Raw genomic sequence first — 18,566 nt, forward strand, 5'->3', positions numbered from 1 at the left:
AAGTTCCATTCAGGTTGATATTTAAAAGCACTCAGCAGATACATAGTTAGAAAAGTGATTCATCATGTTACCTACACATATAAAGAATATCAGTGTAGTGATTTATTAAAGATATTCAAATAACCTCTAGATTCAGTTCTAGATTTCTAGAATAATCAACTGTAATATCTAGCATTTTAGGACTACGCATCTTTGGACCTTAGATCTGTTGTGTTCACAGAATCACACAACTCTTTAGGTGTATTCCTCTATTAAAAAAGTTGAAAAAGAAATGCTGAAAATAAAATATTTTATATGCGGAGTGCATTGCTACTAGTCTATAAGGGGGAATAGCAAGTTGAAAGTCTAAGTGTATCATATAACATAGTTCTTTAAATGACAGGTGAGAGCTGCAGAACTTTCTGGACTATCCAATGTCTTTAAACAAAGTGAAGATTATGGCTAAAGGGAGCATCCCTGAAGGAGGAATGGATAGGGAAAGTGATCAAATCCTGTGGATAGTACAAGAGAAGTTACATCATAATTTGGCCCAAGAGCAGTAGAAGGTAGCCTAACAATTGTTTCTTCATAATATTAACATATGCTACAAGTCCCATATCTTTATCTCCACAGCTAAAATCATGAAGCACCACACACTTAAAACACTGAGCAATGTTAATTCAATATGAAAAAGTATTTCTAGAGCCAGCTGTCATTCTACCTTTCAAATAGTCCATACAACTGGACTATTACTCTGACCTACTTATAAACATTCTTGAAAAGTGTTTTGTGAACATAAAACCTATCAATGATACTGATTCAAAGGGTGGGTTTACCAATACTTATTTTTAAAATTGCCTAACATTTGTACATACTAATATGATTTTAAGTGATTTTATCCTTCCACCATATATTATAAGTAATTTCAGCAAGCTGATATCTTTGTGGGGCGGCGGGCTGGAGAGTAGATAGAACATTTGCCTTGCACAGAATTGATTCAGATTCAGTTGCAGGAACCCCTTAGGGTCCCTGCGTCCTGCCAGGATTTATAATTGAGCACAGAGCCTCGAGTAAGCCCTGAGCACCATCATGTGTGATATAAAAACTGTTTTTTTTCCCTTAGGTGCTATTTCCCTCATTATTTGTAATAGTTCAAAGAAGACAAATATATCTCCTATTTTGTTTTGTTTTGGCAGGGGGAATGGGATTCTCCAAGTCACACTAATGAAAAAAGGCAATACCAGGCAATACTGAGCCAATGATTCAACTTTAGGACCCAAGACTATCGTACTGCTTAGGGTCTCCATGACCACACTTGGCAAATATTTGGGGGCCTACAACACTAAATCTAGGCTCCTCAGGTCATGTGGTTCTGAAGATTCACTGTTCTACTATCTTCCTGATCCTTACTTCATGTTCTAAATGTTCAATTTTTGGATAACTAGTAATGTTAAGAACTCTGTACAGTGGGTCTTCATCACCCTATATATTCTTCCTTATATAGGATCTGTTCAATACTTGAATCCAATTTACTGGGATAACTTTTCTTTATACTGTTGATATAGAGGTATCCTTAAATAGATAGTCTGTGAATATACTCATTTTTTTTTTCAGAATTGGAGTGTCTCTTTACAATCTTGAAAGATGCTTTTGATAAAAAGTACTGACAACATTATTTTTGACAACGTATTTTTCAGAGTCTAATAAGTACTTATATATATATTCTTGTTTAAGCATTAAAATGGTATATCATGAGGAATAATACAATCAGTATCATATTACCAATTAAGAAATTGAGATTGAGAGGAGAAGTAATTTATTAATCCATTCTTAGGAGACTTAAGACTTTCTGAGACCTATTTCCAGTTTTAGGGCTGATACATTCACCTACTTTTTTTTTATCTCTGTTTCTTCATCCATTCTATACTTTTAAAAATAGATTTCCATAAAATTCAAAATAATGTATATATATATAATTCAGATTCAATCAGTGAGCTGGTTTATACAAGCATATAAAATACACATTTATTAAAATTATTTAATGATTGTGTTGTATAGACAATCCACATTATATTAATTTTCCTGAACTGATAAATACAAGCCACTTTTGCTGTCAAAGCATGGCACATCTTTTAAATTTATTGACAAAGGTACTGATTTATTTGCTAGTTTAGGACTTAAGTCATTTCTGCCCAAATAAATTTCAGAAAGGTCATATAAAGTTTTGCACTGTCTTTGACTGTATTGATATATCTGAGAGGCAGAAATAAATCATGTTTTTAATGCATTTTGTTTTCTAAGGACCTAGATTTCTGAAAGAGATGAGAACAGTATTAAATGAGATTGTTAATATCAATACCATAATGTATACATATTCAAATGCTATATAAATACCTTCAGATCCTTGTATAGAAATAGGTGCCCATCACGTAAAACAATATACCGGTCTTGAAATTTATTCCCCGATAATATTTTAGATGGTTCTTCTTTGATTTTCAAGATGCCTTCTTTGATACTTTCCTGGGGCTTTCTCTCTGTAATATACAACATAAATTTATAAATCAAGTATATTTTTATTTTCAAAAGAAAGTATTTATATATTTCAGTTTTTACCATGTAATGTAAAGGACTTATTTTGTAGCTAACATTTACAAACATAGAGTTAATTTCTCAGAATGACATGTGTCAGAGGAGCACTGCTATTTATAATATATAGGCCTGTCTAGACTTTCCAATTAGGGAATAGCTGATGAGCAGTTGAAATGCAGTTTGTCTACATTGATTTGTGCCCTTATATCGTATATACAATGTTCTTATGAGTGCAAAAACATGCTAAAACATCTCAATTTTGTAGATTGATTAATCTTGAAATAAAACTTTGTGTATGTAAATTTAAATCAGCTGTTAGCAAAATAATTGTCCCTTGTACATATACATAATATCACATCCTGAACATTGCCTTAAAACAAAGAAAAATAATTGCATACTCTTTTTGGGTTGTTGTGATTACTAGGCAATAGGCAAGATACGAAAACATCCTCAGACCCCTGATATAAAAACAGATAAAGAACATGTGAAACACAGCCCACACATGACATGCGTAGGCACATATATCAATGTGTACTATATACTTATTTTTATGTCAGAGAAAAATATACAGAAAATATTAGTTATGAGGTCACTCTTACCATTTGATACATTTCAGAAGAACCTTGAGAACATTATACTAAGTGGCACAAAAGAGAGAAAGAGAATATGATCTCTTATTTGTGAAATCTAAAAACTGAATTCACAAATATAGAGAACAAACTGGCTAATTTCAAAATGGAATAAACAGCAGGTAGGGAAATTTTCTGGGGTTAATCAAAAGATACAAATTCTCAGTAATAAGACTAGATTTTGAGCTGTAACATATAAGATGGTGATACTCATTAGGAATACTGAACCAAATATTGTAAAGTTGCTAAAAATAAACTTTAATGTTCTTATAAAAGAAATAGATGAACCAATCTTGCAATGTGTATATGTGTCATTTTATAATATATACATTGCACTTACACAGTTACATATCAATTATATCTTACTGAAATTATAAAAAATAAGGACGGTCTTGTGGATGTGGAGAAATTGATAGCCTCATATGCATGGTGCAGCTCCTTTAAAAAACAGTCTGGCAATTCCTCAAAAGATTAAACATTGTCTTGTAGAAGGAGGTCACATACATGAAAACTAAACAAAGAATGATAATCCTTGAACAAGGGATATTCAGTATAAGAAGAAATGTCAGTGATCATCAAGTTGAATCATTTTTCTGTGCTGAATATTCTCTTTAAGTGTTGTGGCTTATAGTAGTCATACATAGTGTGCTGGATTTGTAGTCTTATATTTATATAGGAATCACAGATTTACTTTTTCATGTGGATAACTATATATCTTAAAAGGCTAAATGGTCTTTTAAACTTTCCATAGCAGATTGTTGCAAAGTACAGAAATCAGAGACTTACCAAATTCCTGCATAGAACAGAAATCAGAAATTGTACTACAGATTTATATTACTAGAAGAATGCAGTAAATTTATACTGTCAATAGCACATCTCATCTGTTTCTAAGAATTACTTCTACTTCAATTGGATTTGGCCTTATCCTCAACTTTTACATTTCTTTTGGCTTTAAAAAATGTAGAATATATCCTATATTAGCTATACTTTAGAATATGGACTCCTATTTTTGCTGTAATTTTATTTAATTTCCTTAAGTCAGCTGATAGAGGATGGCTTAGCTTTCCAGGTCTGCACTGACTGGATGCAATTTTAACTATTCTAGTCTCATGCAAATTAAATTCCAAAGCATCTGTCAAGTACACCAATCTAAATTTAGCAGTCTGCAAGGATATGCGTTTGTGTTATATCTATATATTAAAAATATTTTCCCCTATTTAGATCATTAAATTTTAAGTTCCAGATATCTCATTCTATAGGTACAACTTTCAAAACTTTAGTGCTTAAAATAACTTTTCAATAACAAAAAATTATTTATACGGAATTTTACAGAAGCTATAAATTTATGGTTTACTTGTGATAGAGATTTAACTCAATGTAGAGATAATGATAATAAAAGATAATCTAAAAAGATTAGCAATGACAAAGCCCAAATGGCAATTTAAGTGAAGTTTTAGTCTCCCTATTACAATGTCTCTGTCATGATCCATGGAACAGATGAAATCGGAGGACTATTATCTTTTTTTTTAAGTGAGTTAGCTCCTCATTACAGTAATAGCAAAAGCTCAAAATGTTTCTAAGAAATTGATAGTAAATATATTTCCCCTTTTTTTCCTAATTAAAAATCAAATGTGTCCTTGGAGCATTTGCATTTGCTGCTGTTCCAAGGACACACCTGAATTTTATTTAGGGAAAAATAGGGCGGGGATATATTTACTATCATAAACTTCCAAAAGAATTAAATAGGTAATGAAGTCACATATTTGAGTAGAAATTAGAAGACTTAAAAACCTATTTTAAACTGTTTAAATATAACATTAAATACAAAAGAAAACTAAAACCCTAAATCTTAGTAAAAAAAAAGTTTAAATTCATCACTTGTTCTATAAAGAGCCATTATAATAGTAATGAAATGTAAGGATTACAGGTAGACAGGCAGAGCAAAAAAAAAAAACTTATGACAGGTAACAATTATGAGGATCATGGTACAAATAAAGTGGTAGTGTTACTTTCTGTTTTAGCAAAGTGTTAACATGGCTGCTGTTTGTTGCTGGGAGAAATGGTTGCAATCAATAGAAACCCTGGTAGTTACCATATATCTCTCCCATTGTTCATATTTCTGTGAAAAAATTTTGAGAGGACAAAATCGTTTTAGCACCATTCCACTGATGCTGTAAGAAGTAAGCGGCATTTCTGAGGTCATTAAAGTTTTTCTGCCACCATATTGACAAAATAACATTTGATTTATTTTCATTATTTTCATTTTAATGACTGGAACAATAATTCAGGAGTAGATGTCATTTTTACAAATTTAGAAGATATTTGCCAAGAAAGAGGCAAAGCAGGCTAATTAGCTAGTTAACCCCAAAAATCTACTCCAAAGTCTATGCCATAGGAACTCTTTATAAGCATAAGGTTGCTGTTAGCCATAACTATTTTAAAATTTCTAACAAAAATTGATGTAACAAATAATTACAAAATGATAATTCTAATATCCATAAATATAGAACTGCAAGGACAGATAATTTTATTACTTTGACAATATAAATCAATCTCAAATGGAAAGCATTTAAAAATTTATATCCCTGGGGCCGGAGAGATAACATGGAGGTAAGGCGTTTGCCTTGCATGCAGAAGGATAGTGGTTCAAATTCTGGCATCCCATATGGTTTCCCGAGCCTGCCAGGAGCTATTTCTGAGCATAGAGCCAGGAGTAATCGCTGAGCGCTGTTGGTGTGACCCAAAAAACAAAAACAAACAAAATTTATATCCCTATATTTGGGTGGGGCTCACCAACCATATCAGAGCTTACTCCTGGCACTGTGCTCATGTTCATTCATAATGGAGCTAGTGGTTCTTACCATTTAGGGTAGCTGGTTGATAGAACCCATGTTGGGATCTTGTAAGCACCAGCTCTATTGTATGATCTCTTTGGTCCCATTATTCCCATTATTTTTCAAGTTCATAACTACTATGATGAACTGGCCCAATTAATAATTTACAAAAGGTATTGCTTTGAAACCTTACTACACTTTTCATGCAGAATGAAAAAATTCCCTGATACAGGGAACCATTTGCTGGTTGGGAAAAAATGGGTTTGGCATAGTGCAGAATAAGGCTATGGCTAACAGCTCCCAAGTTAGAGAAATAAAGGTCATGATAGTAACACAAAACTTTGCTGATACTTTATAGCAGTATTCCTCAACTTTTTCTCAGTGATGACCCACTTTATGACTTTTTTTTTCTTTCTAAGCCCCACTCCCATCCTGACAGTTGGCCCCTAATCTCATGTCAGGCTACCTTGTAATAACATTGGGAATATTAGCTCCAGGATGAGAAATGCTGCTCTAAAGAATGTTCATCTATGTCCCAGAGAATCTCCTTTAAGAGTGTAATTTTCCTTCCACTGTCTGGTTCCTTCAATGTTATGTAATATACTCTGCCTAGTCCATGACCCGACAGACGCTTATGCTTTCGCAACTGAAGGAAACACTCGCAGCCCACGGAAGGATACAGGAATATGTGACATATCATTTTGACACCCAATCTCCCACTTAGTTTGGGAACAGAGCCAACATACTATTTTTCACTCTCTCATTTCTTCTTGTTCTTGACCAACATAATAACTTCTCTCAGACATATCTGATTTAACCAGATTGATGTGTATCTTTCTTTCTTTTTATTTTTTCAAAGACCAAGGGCACTAACCAGTCTATACTTACAGATGGAGTGGTTTCTCACCTTACCTGCTGCCTTTTTGTACCCTAATCTTTTAACATATTTTTAAACTATTTTCATAGATGTTAAATGTTTAGTAGCATTCATAGATGCTAGATGTTTACTAGCATTCACGCAATAGTTAAGCATTATGTCTTGGCACTGTATCAAGTATAATTTAACAGAGAAATTACAGAAAGTTCAGAGAAAGCTTTTTAAAGAGGACAAATATTCCTTTCCCCAAAAACTAAAAACTTTGAAAAAAACCTATGAGACCTTACAGTAGATATTTTGAAACGTTGGCAAGATTTGTTTCATAAGATCAACATGTTAACTCAATATTAAAAGGGGCAAAAAATGGAATTTAAAATTTAGGATAAATTTTTCAGATCAGATTTTCAACAGAGGTGCACTGATATTTTGAGCCTGAAAATTCTCTGTTGTAATAACTTGTTCAATGCAATTTAGGGTTTTTAGCAATGTGCCTAGTGACAATCAGGGATGATCCTAGATGATGTGAAGCATTCCAGGAGGCAGAAGGGTTGCAAAATCATCCCTACTTAAAAACCAATGTTCTAAACTTGTGGGCACTGTGTTTTATATTACCAAATAGAAATTTTATTAATTTTTTACAGAATCTTTAGTAGGATATATATGAATATATATCTCTAAAAAGGCTCAATTTCTAAACAATAATAACAAGGCTGGAGTCATAGTGTACAGCAGTAGGGCTCTTGCCTTGAATGTAGCTGATCTGGATTCAATCCCTGGTACTACATATAATACCATGAATCCCACAAGGAATGATTCCTGAGCACAAAGTCAAGAGTAAGCCCCGAGCACCACTAGATGTTACCCCAAAAGATAAACCAACAAAAAAAAAGTTTTGGAGGCAGAGATACATTAAAGAATTATATATACTTACTTATATATAATGTAAGTATATATACACATAGCTAGACTTCTTGCATTCTGTTAAAATGCATTCATAAATTAAACAAAGTAAGTCAGAAGATGAAAGATAAACACAGAATGATAGCACTATTCTGAAGCACCTAGAACATACACCCTATATACAACTAATACTCAACAATCAAATAATAGGGTTTAACAGGGTAGAAACTCCAAACACTGTAACAGTCAACATACACCGGGAGCAGTGCCTAAAACACATGAAAGAGGAACAACACAAACTCTTGACTACACCAAATACCACAAAGAAACCAGCAACAGCAGAAATAGCAGCACAGAGAGAACAGGTATATAATCAGCCTTCTACTACAAAGGCCCATAATAATCCTTTAGGGATCTTATACAGGATTAAGGTAAAGAATACCATGGGAAATCACTGACTCCAATGGGAACATCTCATAACAATATGTTTTAATGCCTAAATCTTACTATATTTAAAATAACCTCTCAGCTATTCTGTTCACAGGTGTTCTTGGATACAAAGGGTGGACAAACTAAGATGGCATCTCGGGGCTCAGTACACGAGATACCATAACCAGCTTGCACTACGAGAATGTCCCTAGAAAACTCTTTAACATACACTTTATCTCTAGATTACACCTTCTTTTAGGACTTGAAGCACGGGACCAGCTAGAACACCAAAGCAGCAACTGTGGCCTACAGACTTATTTTACAGGTCCTACTCATCGAACATATTCAAGCAAACTAACATTCCCTTGCCCCTTTCTCCTTTCTTATCACTACTTTATTTTTTTTCTTTTTCTTCCTTCTCTCTTCTTCTCTTTTTCTTTTTAATGTATTTTCTCTTCTCTTCTTTCCTGCCCCTTACATATACTTTCCCCTTTTCCTCCTTTGGAAATCCAACTATCCCTTCACCCCTCAATCTCATCCAGATTTCCCACTTTATTAAAACTCTTTACCCTCAGAGTTCTTAATCTATTAAGCATCAAGACTGACCTCCTACCCCAACAATCCAGTACCCAGCACTCAAGCGAAGGGGCACCAAGTTAAACCCACACCTTGTCCCCTACATGAAAAGGCAACAACTCTCCTGCTGACTCATGCTGCATGGCCCTCCTTACCAACTCTTCCTAACGTGGACTGATACTTGAAACCGGACTTAGCTCTAAAAGTATCCCCAAAGCAAGAACTCTTCCCAAGACCTCTCTAACGCAAAGCTTTTGCCAATCTCAAGAAGGTCAGGGTGTGTGATGAAAAGGCGCCCGGGAACCCACACACCACAAGAAAATCTCAAAAGACAATGGGGAAACCTATAGTTTCATCATAAATATAAGATCTGTATTGTACTACCTCTTTACCTGCTATTCCTCAAATGTAAGATAGTCTCTTGCACCATTTTGTTCCTTTAATTACTTTGTTATTTCATTTTTTAAAAATCTTTGCTCCTTTTATACACACACACACACACACACACACACACACACATATGTGAGCACATATATTTTTATTTCTATTTTTATCTTTTTTGGGTGTGTGACCTGTTTCCGTTTTCTTCTTTTTCCATCCCCAAATGTACCAGCAATATAATGTAGCACCATTTCCCCCTACAAAGACACACTAAAAGAAGGGGAAATCTTACATATAAAAACGAGCTCTTATCTACTAGGGATAAGAACTCATACTTGTTTACAAATACAGGGACATCTCCCACCTTGAAAATAAGTCACCTGGACCCAACTTCGACACAGGTGATTAGACACCATCCATCCAGCCTTGAACTTTGGATCCCAGACATAGATACGACACAGTTCTTCACAACATCTACAGGAAACAAATCCCATCCAGGACATCCTCAATACGGCTCGGACACCAACAAGTGCCAGCTCTAATATGATATCCTGACAACGAGGAAAACGGGAACAACTTGACCTAAGAGCAGGTTATCCTACCCCTCCAGCTGACGATAAGACAAAATCAGAAGACTTGTCACCCTTTGGTCTGTCCAAAAGCCAAGAGCGCGATTTACAGATGACTGGCTGATAGAACCATGAACGGACTGAATGTATCCTGGGACCAATAAAAAAGCCCTAGTCTAGGGTTTGAGCTACGATCTGCACCACAACCATGATCTCCAGTTCCAAAGGTCCGTCTGAGACAATTGCAACGGAATGGATCTTCTGGAAACACAACGAAAGACGCTATCATAGGCTCCATCCTAAGATCAGCGCAAAGACCAAGACCACCAAACACAGAAGATGGATAAAAATGACACTGAGGGAACAGAACTTCTAGAACCACAAAGAAAAGCTTCATCATAAGTTCACTGCTTGACCTGTGCAGATACCTAGATCTCTAGATACAGAGATCTGATTTTATCACCCAGGACGAAGCAGAAGTCTTCCAAACACCACGAAAGCACCAAGGGGAGAGTAAATGAACCTGAACGGAGTCTATAGTTAATCCCATGACAATATACTCCAAGGGTGGAGACACCCTGTATCTCTTAGGCCAAGGGAATTCCTTTTCGAATGACCCCAATATTTACTGTGCCTGTGTAGGAGGGAAAGAAGAAAAAAGCACAAAACAATTTTTTTTATATCTATCTAGGTTTTGTCGATTTCTTCGTTTTGGTATGGTTACTCAAGTTGTTGTCTCCATTTATATTTATTTATTTATTTTCTTCTATTCTTTTTCTTTAGGTGCTATGCCATGTTTTTTTTTTTTTATTTCAAGACCATGGCTTTTATGTGGTGCTTATCTTTATTGTTGGAGTGCTCAATGGATATTTTATTTGACACTTCTTTTTGTACTGTTGGGTGTTTCACCTTCTTTTTCCCCTTCATCTCTCAAACTGATGATGAGAACCTCTAGAAGGACTCCGCCCATTTTTGACGTTATTTGATTTTTACCCCAGTTTATCACTTTTCTCTTCTTTAAACAAAACCACATAACTGGAACTATCTAGTACCGCCTCCCAGTTAAAGGAGGAAACAAGGGAGGTACCAAGACCAAAACAGGTGTAGGACTACTAAGTAGTAAGCTAGGCTCATAGGGGACCACGTATTCTAGCAGTCCCGGGGGTAAGGGAGGAGGATATGGGAGGTAGGATGGGAATGGAGGTGTAGGGAAGATAATTCAGTGATGGGAATCCCCCTGATATTATGTTAATATGTACCTAAAATATCATTGTCAACAATATGTAAGCCACTATGATCAAAATAAAGAAAATATTCTTTTGGCTTTTCGGACCACACCCATTTGATGCTCAGGGGTTACTCCTGGCTAAGCGCTCAGAAATTGCCCCTGGCTTGAGGGGACCATATGGGACACTGGGGGATCGAACCGCGGTCCTTCCTTGGCTGGTGCTTGCAAGGCAGATACCTTACCTCTAGCGCCACCTCGCCGGCCCCCAAAATAAAAATTATATTAAAAGTGCATTCATAAATTATAAATTTATTATCATAGATTGAATGCTTTCAGGGTAAATGCTTACAGTTTCTCCCAAAATGAAGATAATTGGAAGTGAGATCGTGTAGAGGTCATTGGGGTAAGATGGGGTCAACCAGTAGAACCTCATGAATTTTAACAGTGGCTTTGTTACAAGCTACTAGAAGCTGGGCTTCCTATCACTGCTTTTTTTTTTTAACCAGGTGAGGTTACAAGTCTGCAGTATACAACTTGGAAGAGGAAATCAAAGAAACAAATATACTGATACCCTGATCACAAACGTCAGTCTCTAATCTGTAGGAAATACATTTCTATTGCTCAAAAGTTGACCAGTAATCATGGCTTGTTACCATAGTCCTGGGATTGACTAAGGCTTTATAATAAAAGCAGAGTTCTATTTACTTTTGATTAAGAATTTTTTAACCTATGACTTATGATTGGAAAGTTGTGGTTAAATAATTAGATTAAGAGAAATTAAGAGCTCTTAATTACAACCCCCAACTTAATATATATGTGAATTCATATATATATATATATATGTATATATATATGTGAGAAACTGATATGTTCTCAAATTAAATATTTAGTAACTGTGTGATCTGGGACTGTCTTAATCTTTGTCATATTGTCTTTCCTTATTTGTAAAATTCAAATGACAATATATCTCACAGGATATTTAAAGCAGTGCCTGAATAGCAAAAAAAAGCTTCATAAGTAATTTGCAACAAATTGATAATACTTATTTATAATTACAAAAATTATGACATATCTCATCTTCTAAAACTTAAGCAATTGCTTTTGGGATCAGTGTAGCAGGTACATTTATGGTGAAAGAAGATTCCAGATTTCAAAATAAAAGTGTTCTGAAACCTCAACTCATATAAATTATATATAATCCTAGATAACTTATTGGTTAACCTTACATATGTTAATCTTATTCTAGCTGGCTGAAAAGAGTGTATGTAGTAAATGTTTTATATTTTAAGTATTTGTTCTCTGGTATCTGGTAAGAACTAAAAACTCAATTTTGAATCTGGCAAAGTTTGTGCTTCTTAAAAGTTCTTTTTTAAAAATGTATTTAATTTTGTGGGGGATTTTGGGCCACACCCGGGAATGCTCAGGGGTCATTCCTGGTTCTGTACTCAGAAATCCCTCCTGCTTGGAGGAGGGACCATATGGGATGCTGGGAACTGAACCAGGGTCCATCCAGGGTTGGCTGCTATGCTATCACTCCAACACAAAAGTTCTGAATATTTTAATGTTATGATATAGATGTGCATATATAACTACAATGTCAAGCCATATTTATTACTTTCAAAACTTTAATTCAGGAATCAGCCAACAATATTCAAGTGCTATCACCAGAAACCTGGGTACTCCCTTTGACATATTCTTCATTGTATTCTGTAGCACTATGTGAACAGTTTCTGTATGTAACAACTCATGTTTTACATTTCCAAATGACATTTATGCCATGTTTTACATTTTCAAATGACATTTTTACTACAATTATCCTTTAACTACTTGCATTTTCACTCATATTAACTCTGTGAAATAGCAACACTTACCATTATAATGTTTAATTGTGTCCCTGTTTAAAAATCTCTTCACCACAAGATAAGCAGAGCCAGGTTCAGCTAATGAACTCCAGTGAAGTACCTGCTCCAATACATTTTCTGTGTAGTGAAGAGGACGCTCTGCAAGAAATCAAAGAATAAACCCAATATGAAAAAGAAATAGAATATGTTTTCAGGCTGATAATCTTGAAATCACTGTTTAAAAAATGCATGGGGATGTAGGGCATTTGCTTTGCATGCAGAAGGACAGTGGTTCAAATCCTGGTATCCCATATGGTTCCCTGAACCTGCCAGGAGTGATTTCTGAGTGCAGAGCCAGGAGTAACGCCTGAGTACTGCCGGGTGTGACCCAAAAACAAAGAAAAAAAAAAAAGAAATGCATGTAACATAAACATATCTGTATCTTATGTCATATAAGATACTTTATTTCATATTATATGACATGTAGCAATAGAACTGGGACTACATATAAAAAACCCTCAATATTTAAAACAACATAAACCAATAATAAAATTGACTATGTAAATAAATTTTATGCAGAAACACTACTTCTATGCATTTTTTAAAATTTCAGAGGTATTATATTTTTGACTAATACCTCAACAATAAATAATTTTTGTTTGTTTGTTTTTGGGCCATACCCCGTGACACTCAGGGGTTATACTCTGAGCTCTGTGCTCAGAAATAGTTCCTGGCTGGCTCGGGGGTCCATATGGGATGCTGTGATTCGAACCACGATCAGGCTTGGATCAGCCATGTGCAGGGTAAACATCCTACTGCTGTGCTATCCCTCTGGCCTCTAAATCTATTTTTTGAATAAATGTGTATTTATTATTTTTGTACCTTAGTCAGTGGAGCTCAAATGCTATTTCCTGTTCTGATTTCGAGGTCCCTTCAGGAGGATCTCTAGGTATCACTGATGGAATCCTAACCTTCTGCACACAAAGCAAGTGCTTATATATATGATCTATCTCTCTGGCTTTTAATATTTTTAATTTATAAGACATTAGTTTGTTTATGAAAAGATACTGACTTCAAAATGCAATGAATAATTGGAAAACGACTATAAAAATTAAATTGGTCATCACTAATAAGCATATAAACATTTAAAATTTGGTATAAATTTGAGTTGATCAAAACTAATCAAATGAAAGCTGTCATTATCTAATAATGTGAAACTATAAAATATGGCTTCAAAAGAGAACATAAGTAAATAAAATATCTTTAAATAATGTTTCATTATTAGTAGAAATAAAAAATACATGGCCATATTACAAATTAAAAAGAGGCAGCAATGGGCAAAAGTTAAATATACTAAAGACAATATCAACCAGTCACAATCAGCATAAAAATTCTTAACACATTCACATTTGTATACACTGTTTCAGTCAATTATATTTTTAAGTGCTTCCCTGATTCTTCGCATAGAAGAAAACAAAAGATTTTACAATTACAATCAAAGCATAATGGAAAAAGTTTTGCCTGATCAAAATATTCTGGATAAAAATAAAGCCCATGCTGAGAAGAAATTAAAACCTTCTCACAATACACTGAAAATAGTTCAAATAATCAGAACATAAGCTATAACAATAAGATGCTGACACAGCTTTCTTAGTACTATAGATAAAAGTAAATCAACCCAATTCTTTCATTTCCTCCTAAGTATAAAACACATAGCTTTTTATTTATATATCACACGAACTTTTCACTTTGGGTTACAGTACAGTGATAAGGAAAAACAAGAAACAAAATGCCAATAGCCTAGTACTAATTTGTAATCCATGATATATAAACTGGCACTAACACTAGAAGTATTAAAGATCAAATATATCACATTCTCCGTAATACTAATCTCCTCTGCTATGAAGATAGCATTCTAGAACTTATAACCCTAAATTGAAAAGAGAAAATAATACTCTTACTTCCAGTAAAAACCATTTTTCTCCTAACAAAATGAAATACAATTCTGCATTCTATGTTTACAAATGCATGTTTATTTCTTATGATGATAATTACAAAAAATAAAAATAAGAACAATTAGAATATACATTTTAAAGATAAATTTATATCTTGTTTATAATTGATCCTTTGCACATAACACAGTGCTAGGTAAAAGACTCAATGGACACTCAGGGATAGAAAAATTTAGTGTCTATAGTCTCTATAAATGGAAAATATTTATAAGTAGATCAACAGTATGCTTCAAAAATTTAGATAAAATTTGTTTTACATCAAACGTGCTTTTCTTCGATTTCTCAAATTTACTGCTAGAGCCACAGTACAGTGATTAGGTTACTTGACTTGTGTGTGGCTGACCCAGATTTCATCTTCAAAACACTATAAAGTTTCTTGAGCTTGTCAGAAGTAATCCTGAACTCAGAGCCAGGAGTAAGTCCTGAGCACCACCTAGTGGGGCTCCAAAACAAAAACAAAACAGAAATAAACCAACAACAAAAGGAACAAACCATATTTTCCCAATTTACAGTTCAATTGAGATGATCAAAATTTACTCTATTTAAAAATAAAACCAATTAAAGTAGCATAACTAAATTTAGTACTTTTAGTTAGTTCTTTTGGGGCAGGCCAAACCAGAGGTGCTTGGCAGACTACATTGTACTAGGGACTGAACCCAGGCTAGTCACATGCAAAGCAAGAACCTTCCCTGCTGTACTATCCCCCGGCTTCATTAATTTTTCTTTTTAAAGTATTTTTTATGGCTCCTCAACCTTTACATCTAAAGAAATAACGTGGGCCAGAAATTCAGCCTCTTCCTTGTAGTGAAATATTTGTTTCAAATGAGAAAACAGATGAACATTAATCCTATCTGATGTCACTGCCTCAGATTACAAGTATAGTAACATTGAATTGGGAAATATATATATTAACCTTATCTTGATATTTTCCTGTCATGTAATTTGGGTTAAAAATTAATACTCACTAGGATTATTTTTAGACTTTATAAAATCACACAACCACAGAGAAATAAATGAAGTGGCTGAGTTGAGAATAATGGTCTTTGATTTTGTTTGTTTTAGGGTCACACCTGGTAGCACTCAGGGGTTACTCCTGGCTACAGGCTCAGAAATCTTGCTCCTGGCAGGCTCCAGGGTGTGGGGGTGGAGTGGGGGTGGGGATGGGAGGCCCATAAGGGATGACAGGATTCAAACCACTGTCTCTGCAAGCAAGGCCAACACCCTACCTCCAGGCTATCTCTCCACCTCTAGAATAATAGTCTTAACTTGAAAACAGTATCTGCTTAGAGACTTCCAAATTATCAGAAGACTTACACTAAAGAAAGTGACTATTATAAGTTACTACCATAGTGATAGCACTAAAATGTTCTGAGTTACACTAAAATATATATATATATATCAGCAGAGAGACAAGTAAGATGGTCAAAGCATTAATGAGAGATGTTGTTAAATTAGTAACATAGCATGAACTACTTTGGGAGAATCAAAGTCCTGGATATTCAAGTTTCTGCTTAAAAACAGAGCTGAAAGTACAATAAAAAAGGTGAGTATTTATTAGGCTGTCAAACACAGCAATTATAAAATGGCATTAAAACCCACTTCAAGAAAGAAATAAAGCAGGAAAAATTAATTGAGTCATGAATCAGAATATAAATTTCACAAAGAAAGTTTTTATTTATATTGCATTTACAAACATCTATCATGAAAGATTATGTAGAAACTAAGTTATTTGGCATTGGGGTATTACTAGAAATAATGCACTTGTGTACTATCTATAACATACAAATTGATACAAAATCAGTATAATTCTTCAAGAAAAATAGGTTCTAAAGTGGTTCTTTAAGAGGGCCAATTATGCTATCCATAGTTCTTATTCACATAATAAACCTGGTCCCCTTTCTTTAATAAAGTACTAGCTGTTTTCCACTGGAAACAAAAGTATTTCTCTTAAGTTTTTGGTAATCATAATACACTTTTAGAGAAAATTATGGCTTAGCAATCATAACATTATTAGACCTAAGCTGATGAGTCTTCCTCTGTTCTATCCTCAGAATTAGAGACAGAAGACACTTTCTGTGGCAATCACAAGAACTATAAAGAACCTTATTAATGATAAAAGAATCTGCCAATCAGAATGGTGAATGATGAAGAAGCAAAAAATATTTCCCTATGATGCCGTTGTACAGAAAGTATCTGCTTGACAGATACTTCTTTAGTAAAGAAGCTGACTTAAATGTGCTCCCCTGGGTATATGAAGGACCTCCAAATGTGAGCTAAATCAGTAGAGGAGAGTTGGTTTCCTAAAGTGAATAGCACATGTTAAAAAAAGTAAACCCAAAATTATCTCTCAATGTATTTTTGCTTTGTTTTTAGGCCACACCCAGTGACACTCAGAAGTTACTCCTGTCTCTGTGTTCAGAAATCACTCCCAGCAAGTTCAGTGGACCATAGGACACCGGGCATCTAACACAGTTTTGTGACAGGTCAGCTGCTCGCAAGTCAAACACCCTACTGCTGTGCTATGGCTCTGGCCCCACATTGTAAAGCTTTCGCTGAGAACAGACCTCATTCAGTTACATAATTAATTGCATCAATGGGTCAGGTATAAAAGGGTATAAATGCATCAGCAGTTTAAAAGAAACAATGAAGTGCCTTCTATCTATCAGGCACAAGTTCTGGATGCTTCCAGTATATATATATATATATATATCCATATAGAAGAAAGGCGTGCTAATACGTTAACTGAGTATGTCCTGAACCTAACTCAAATTAAAATTTATTTATTTATTTTAATTAATAATTTTTATTTTGACCAAAGTGGATTACAAATCATTCACAGTAGTATTTTAGGTACATAGTGACATTGAATCAGGGGCATTCCCATCACCAATATTGTCCTACCTCCACCCTGTTAAATGGTTTTACTATCACATGTCCCAACATATTTGACTTTTGTATAAATAACAAAAGTTATGCTTTGTAGTTGTCAAAACATTTTCAGGTAGTGACCATTCCATTTTCTAGGGTCTAAATGCTTGTTCCTTAAAATTCCTATGTTGAAATCAAGTTCTTGATGTAAAGGGCTTAGGAGGTGGGATCCTGGGAAGATACTAAGGGAATAAATGATATTAGTGACTTTTAAAAACAGATCCCTCAGTAAAATCTAGTTCTTCTACCATGTGAGGACATAGTGAAAGCAAAAGCCTGCTTACATCAGAAGGTGGGCCCTAATAAGGCCCTGACCTTTAGGACACCTTGATCTTGAATGTCCCAGCTTCCAAAATTGTATGAAAATAAATTTATGGCACTTTATTAAAGCAGTCCAGAGAGATTGAGACTATTTCATCAAATGTGGGGTTGTGGGTAAACTGACATTCTTCAGTCAGTCTGCATTTGTAATTATCATATCTATGATGAGAAAAGTTTTTCATCATGGCTGTGATGAGAAAAGTAGTTTTATTTTCTGCTATAAGAATCTGTGAATATAAAGGAATACCTGGGCATTTATCTTAAAGTGGATTTCTTTTGGTTCATTTTTATACTGCAATTAGGATGTTACTATAATGCTATAAAGGAACCATGTATACATTATTTAAGGGGGGTACTGAACAAGTACACATTGGAAACTTATAGCTTTAAAATGTACTGGTAACTAAAATAAAAACCAGAACTTCTTGTTTACCTACTTAGTCATTTTTATATTTCAGTTATTTCCTTACTTG

General features: G+C 34.4%; 1 protein-coding gene across 1 annotated transcript in view; it reads right to left on the minus strand.

The window, feature by feature from the left end:
• Positions 1 to 18,566, minus strand: part of ARAP2 (ArfGAP with RhoGAP domain, ankyrin repeat and PH domain 2) — a 179,195-nt gene that overhangs the window by 27,874 nt on the left and 132,755 nt on the right. The window contains exons 26-27 of the mRNA XM_049790095.1: positions 12,863 to 12,991; positions 2,374 to 2,513 (exon numbers count right to left, since the gene is read on the minus strand). Of these exons, the coding sequence (XP_049646052.1) occupies positions 2,374 to 2,513; positions 12,863 to 12,991 (269 nt within the window). The remainder of the gene's footprint in view (positions 1 to 2,373; positions 2,514 to 12,862; positions 12,992 to 18,566) is intronic.

Source organism: Suncus etruscus, chromosome 16 (assembly GCF_024139225.1).
Source record: "Suncus etruscus isolate mSunEtr1 chromosome 16, mSunEtr1.pri.cur, whole genome shotgun sequence".
Classification (NCBI taxonomy): domain Eukaryota; kingdom Metazoa; phylum Chordata; class Mammalia; order Eulipotyphla; family Soricidae; genus Suncus; species Suncus etruscus.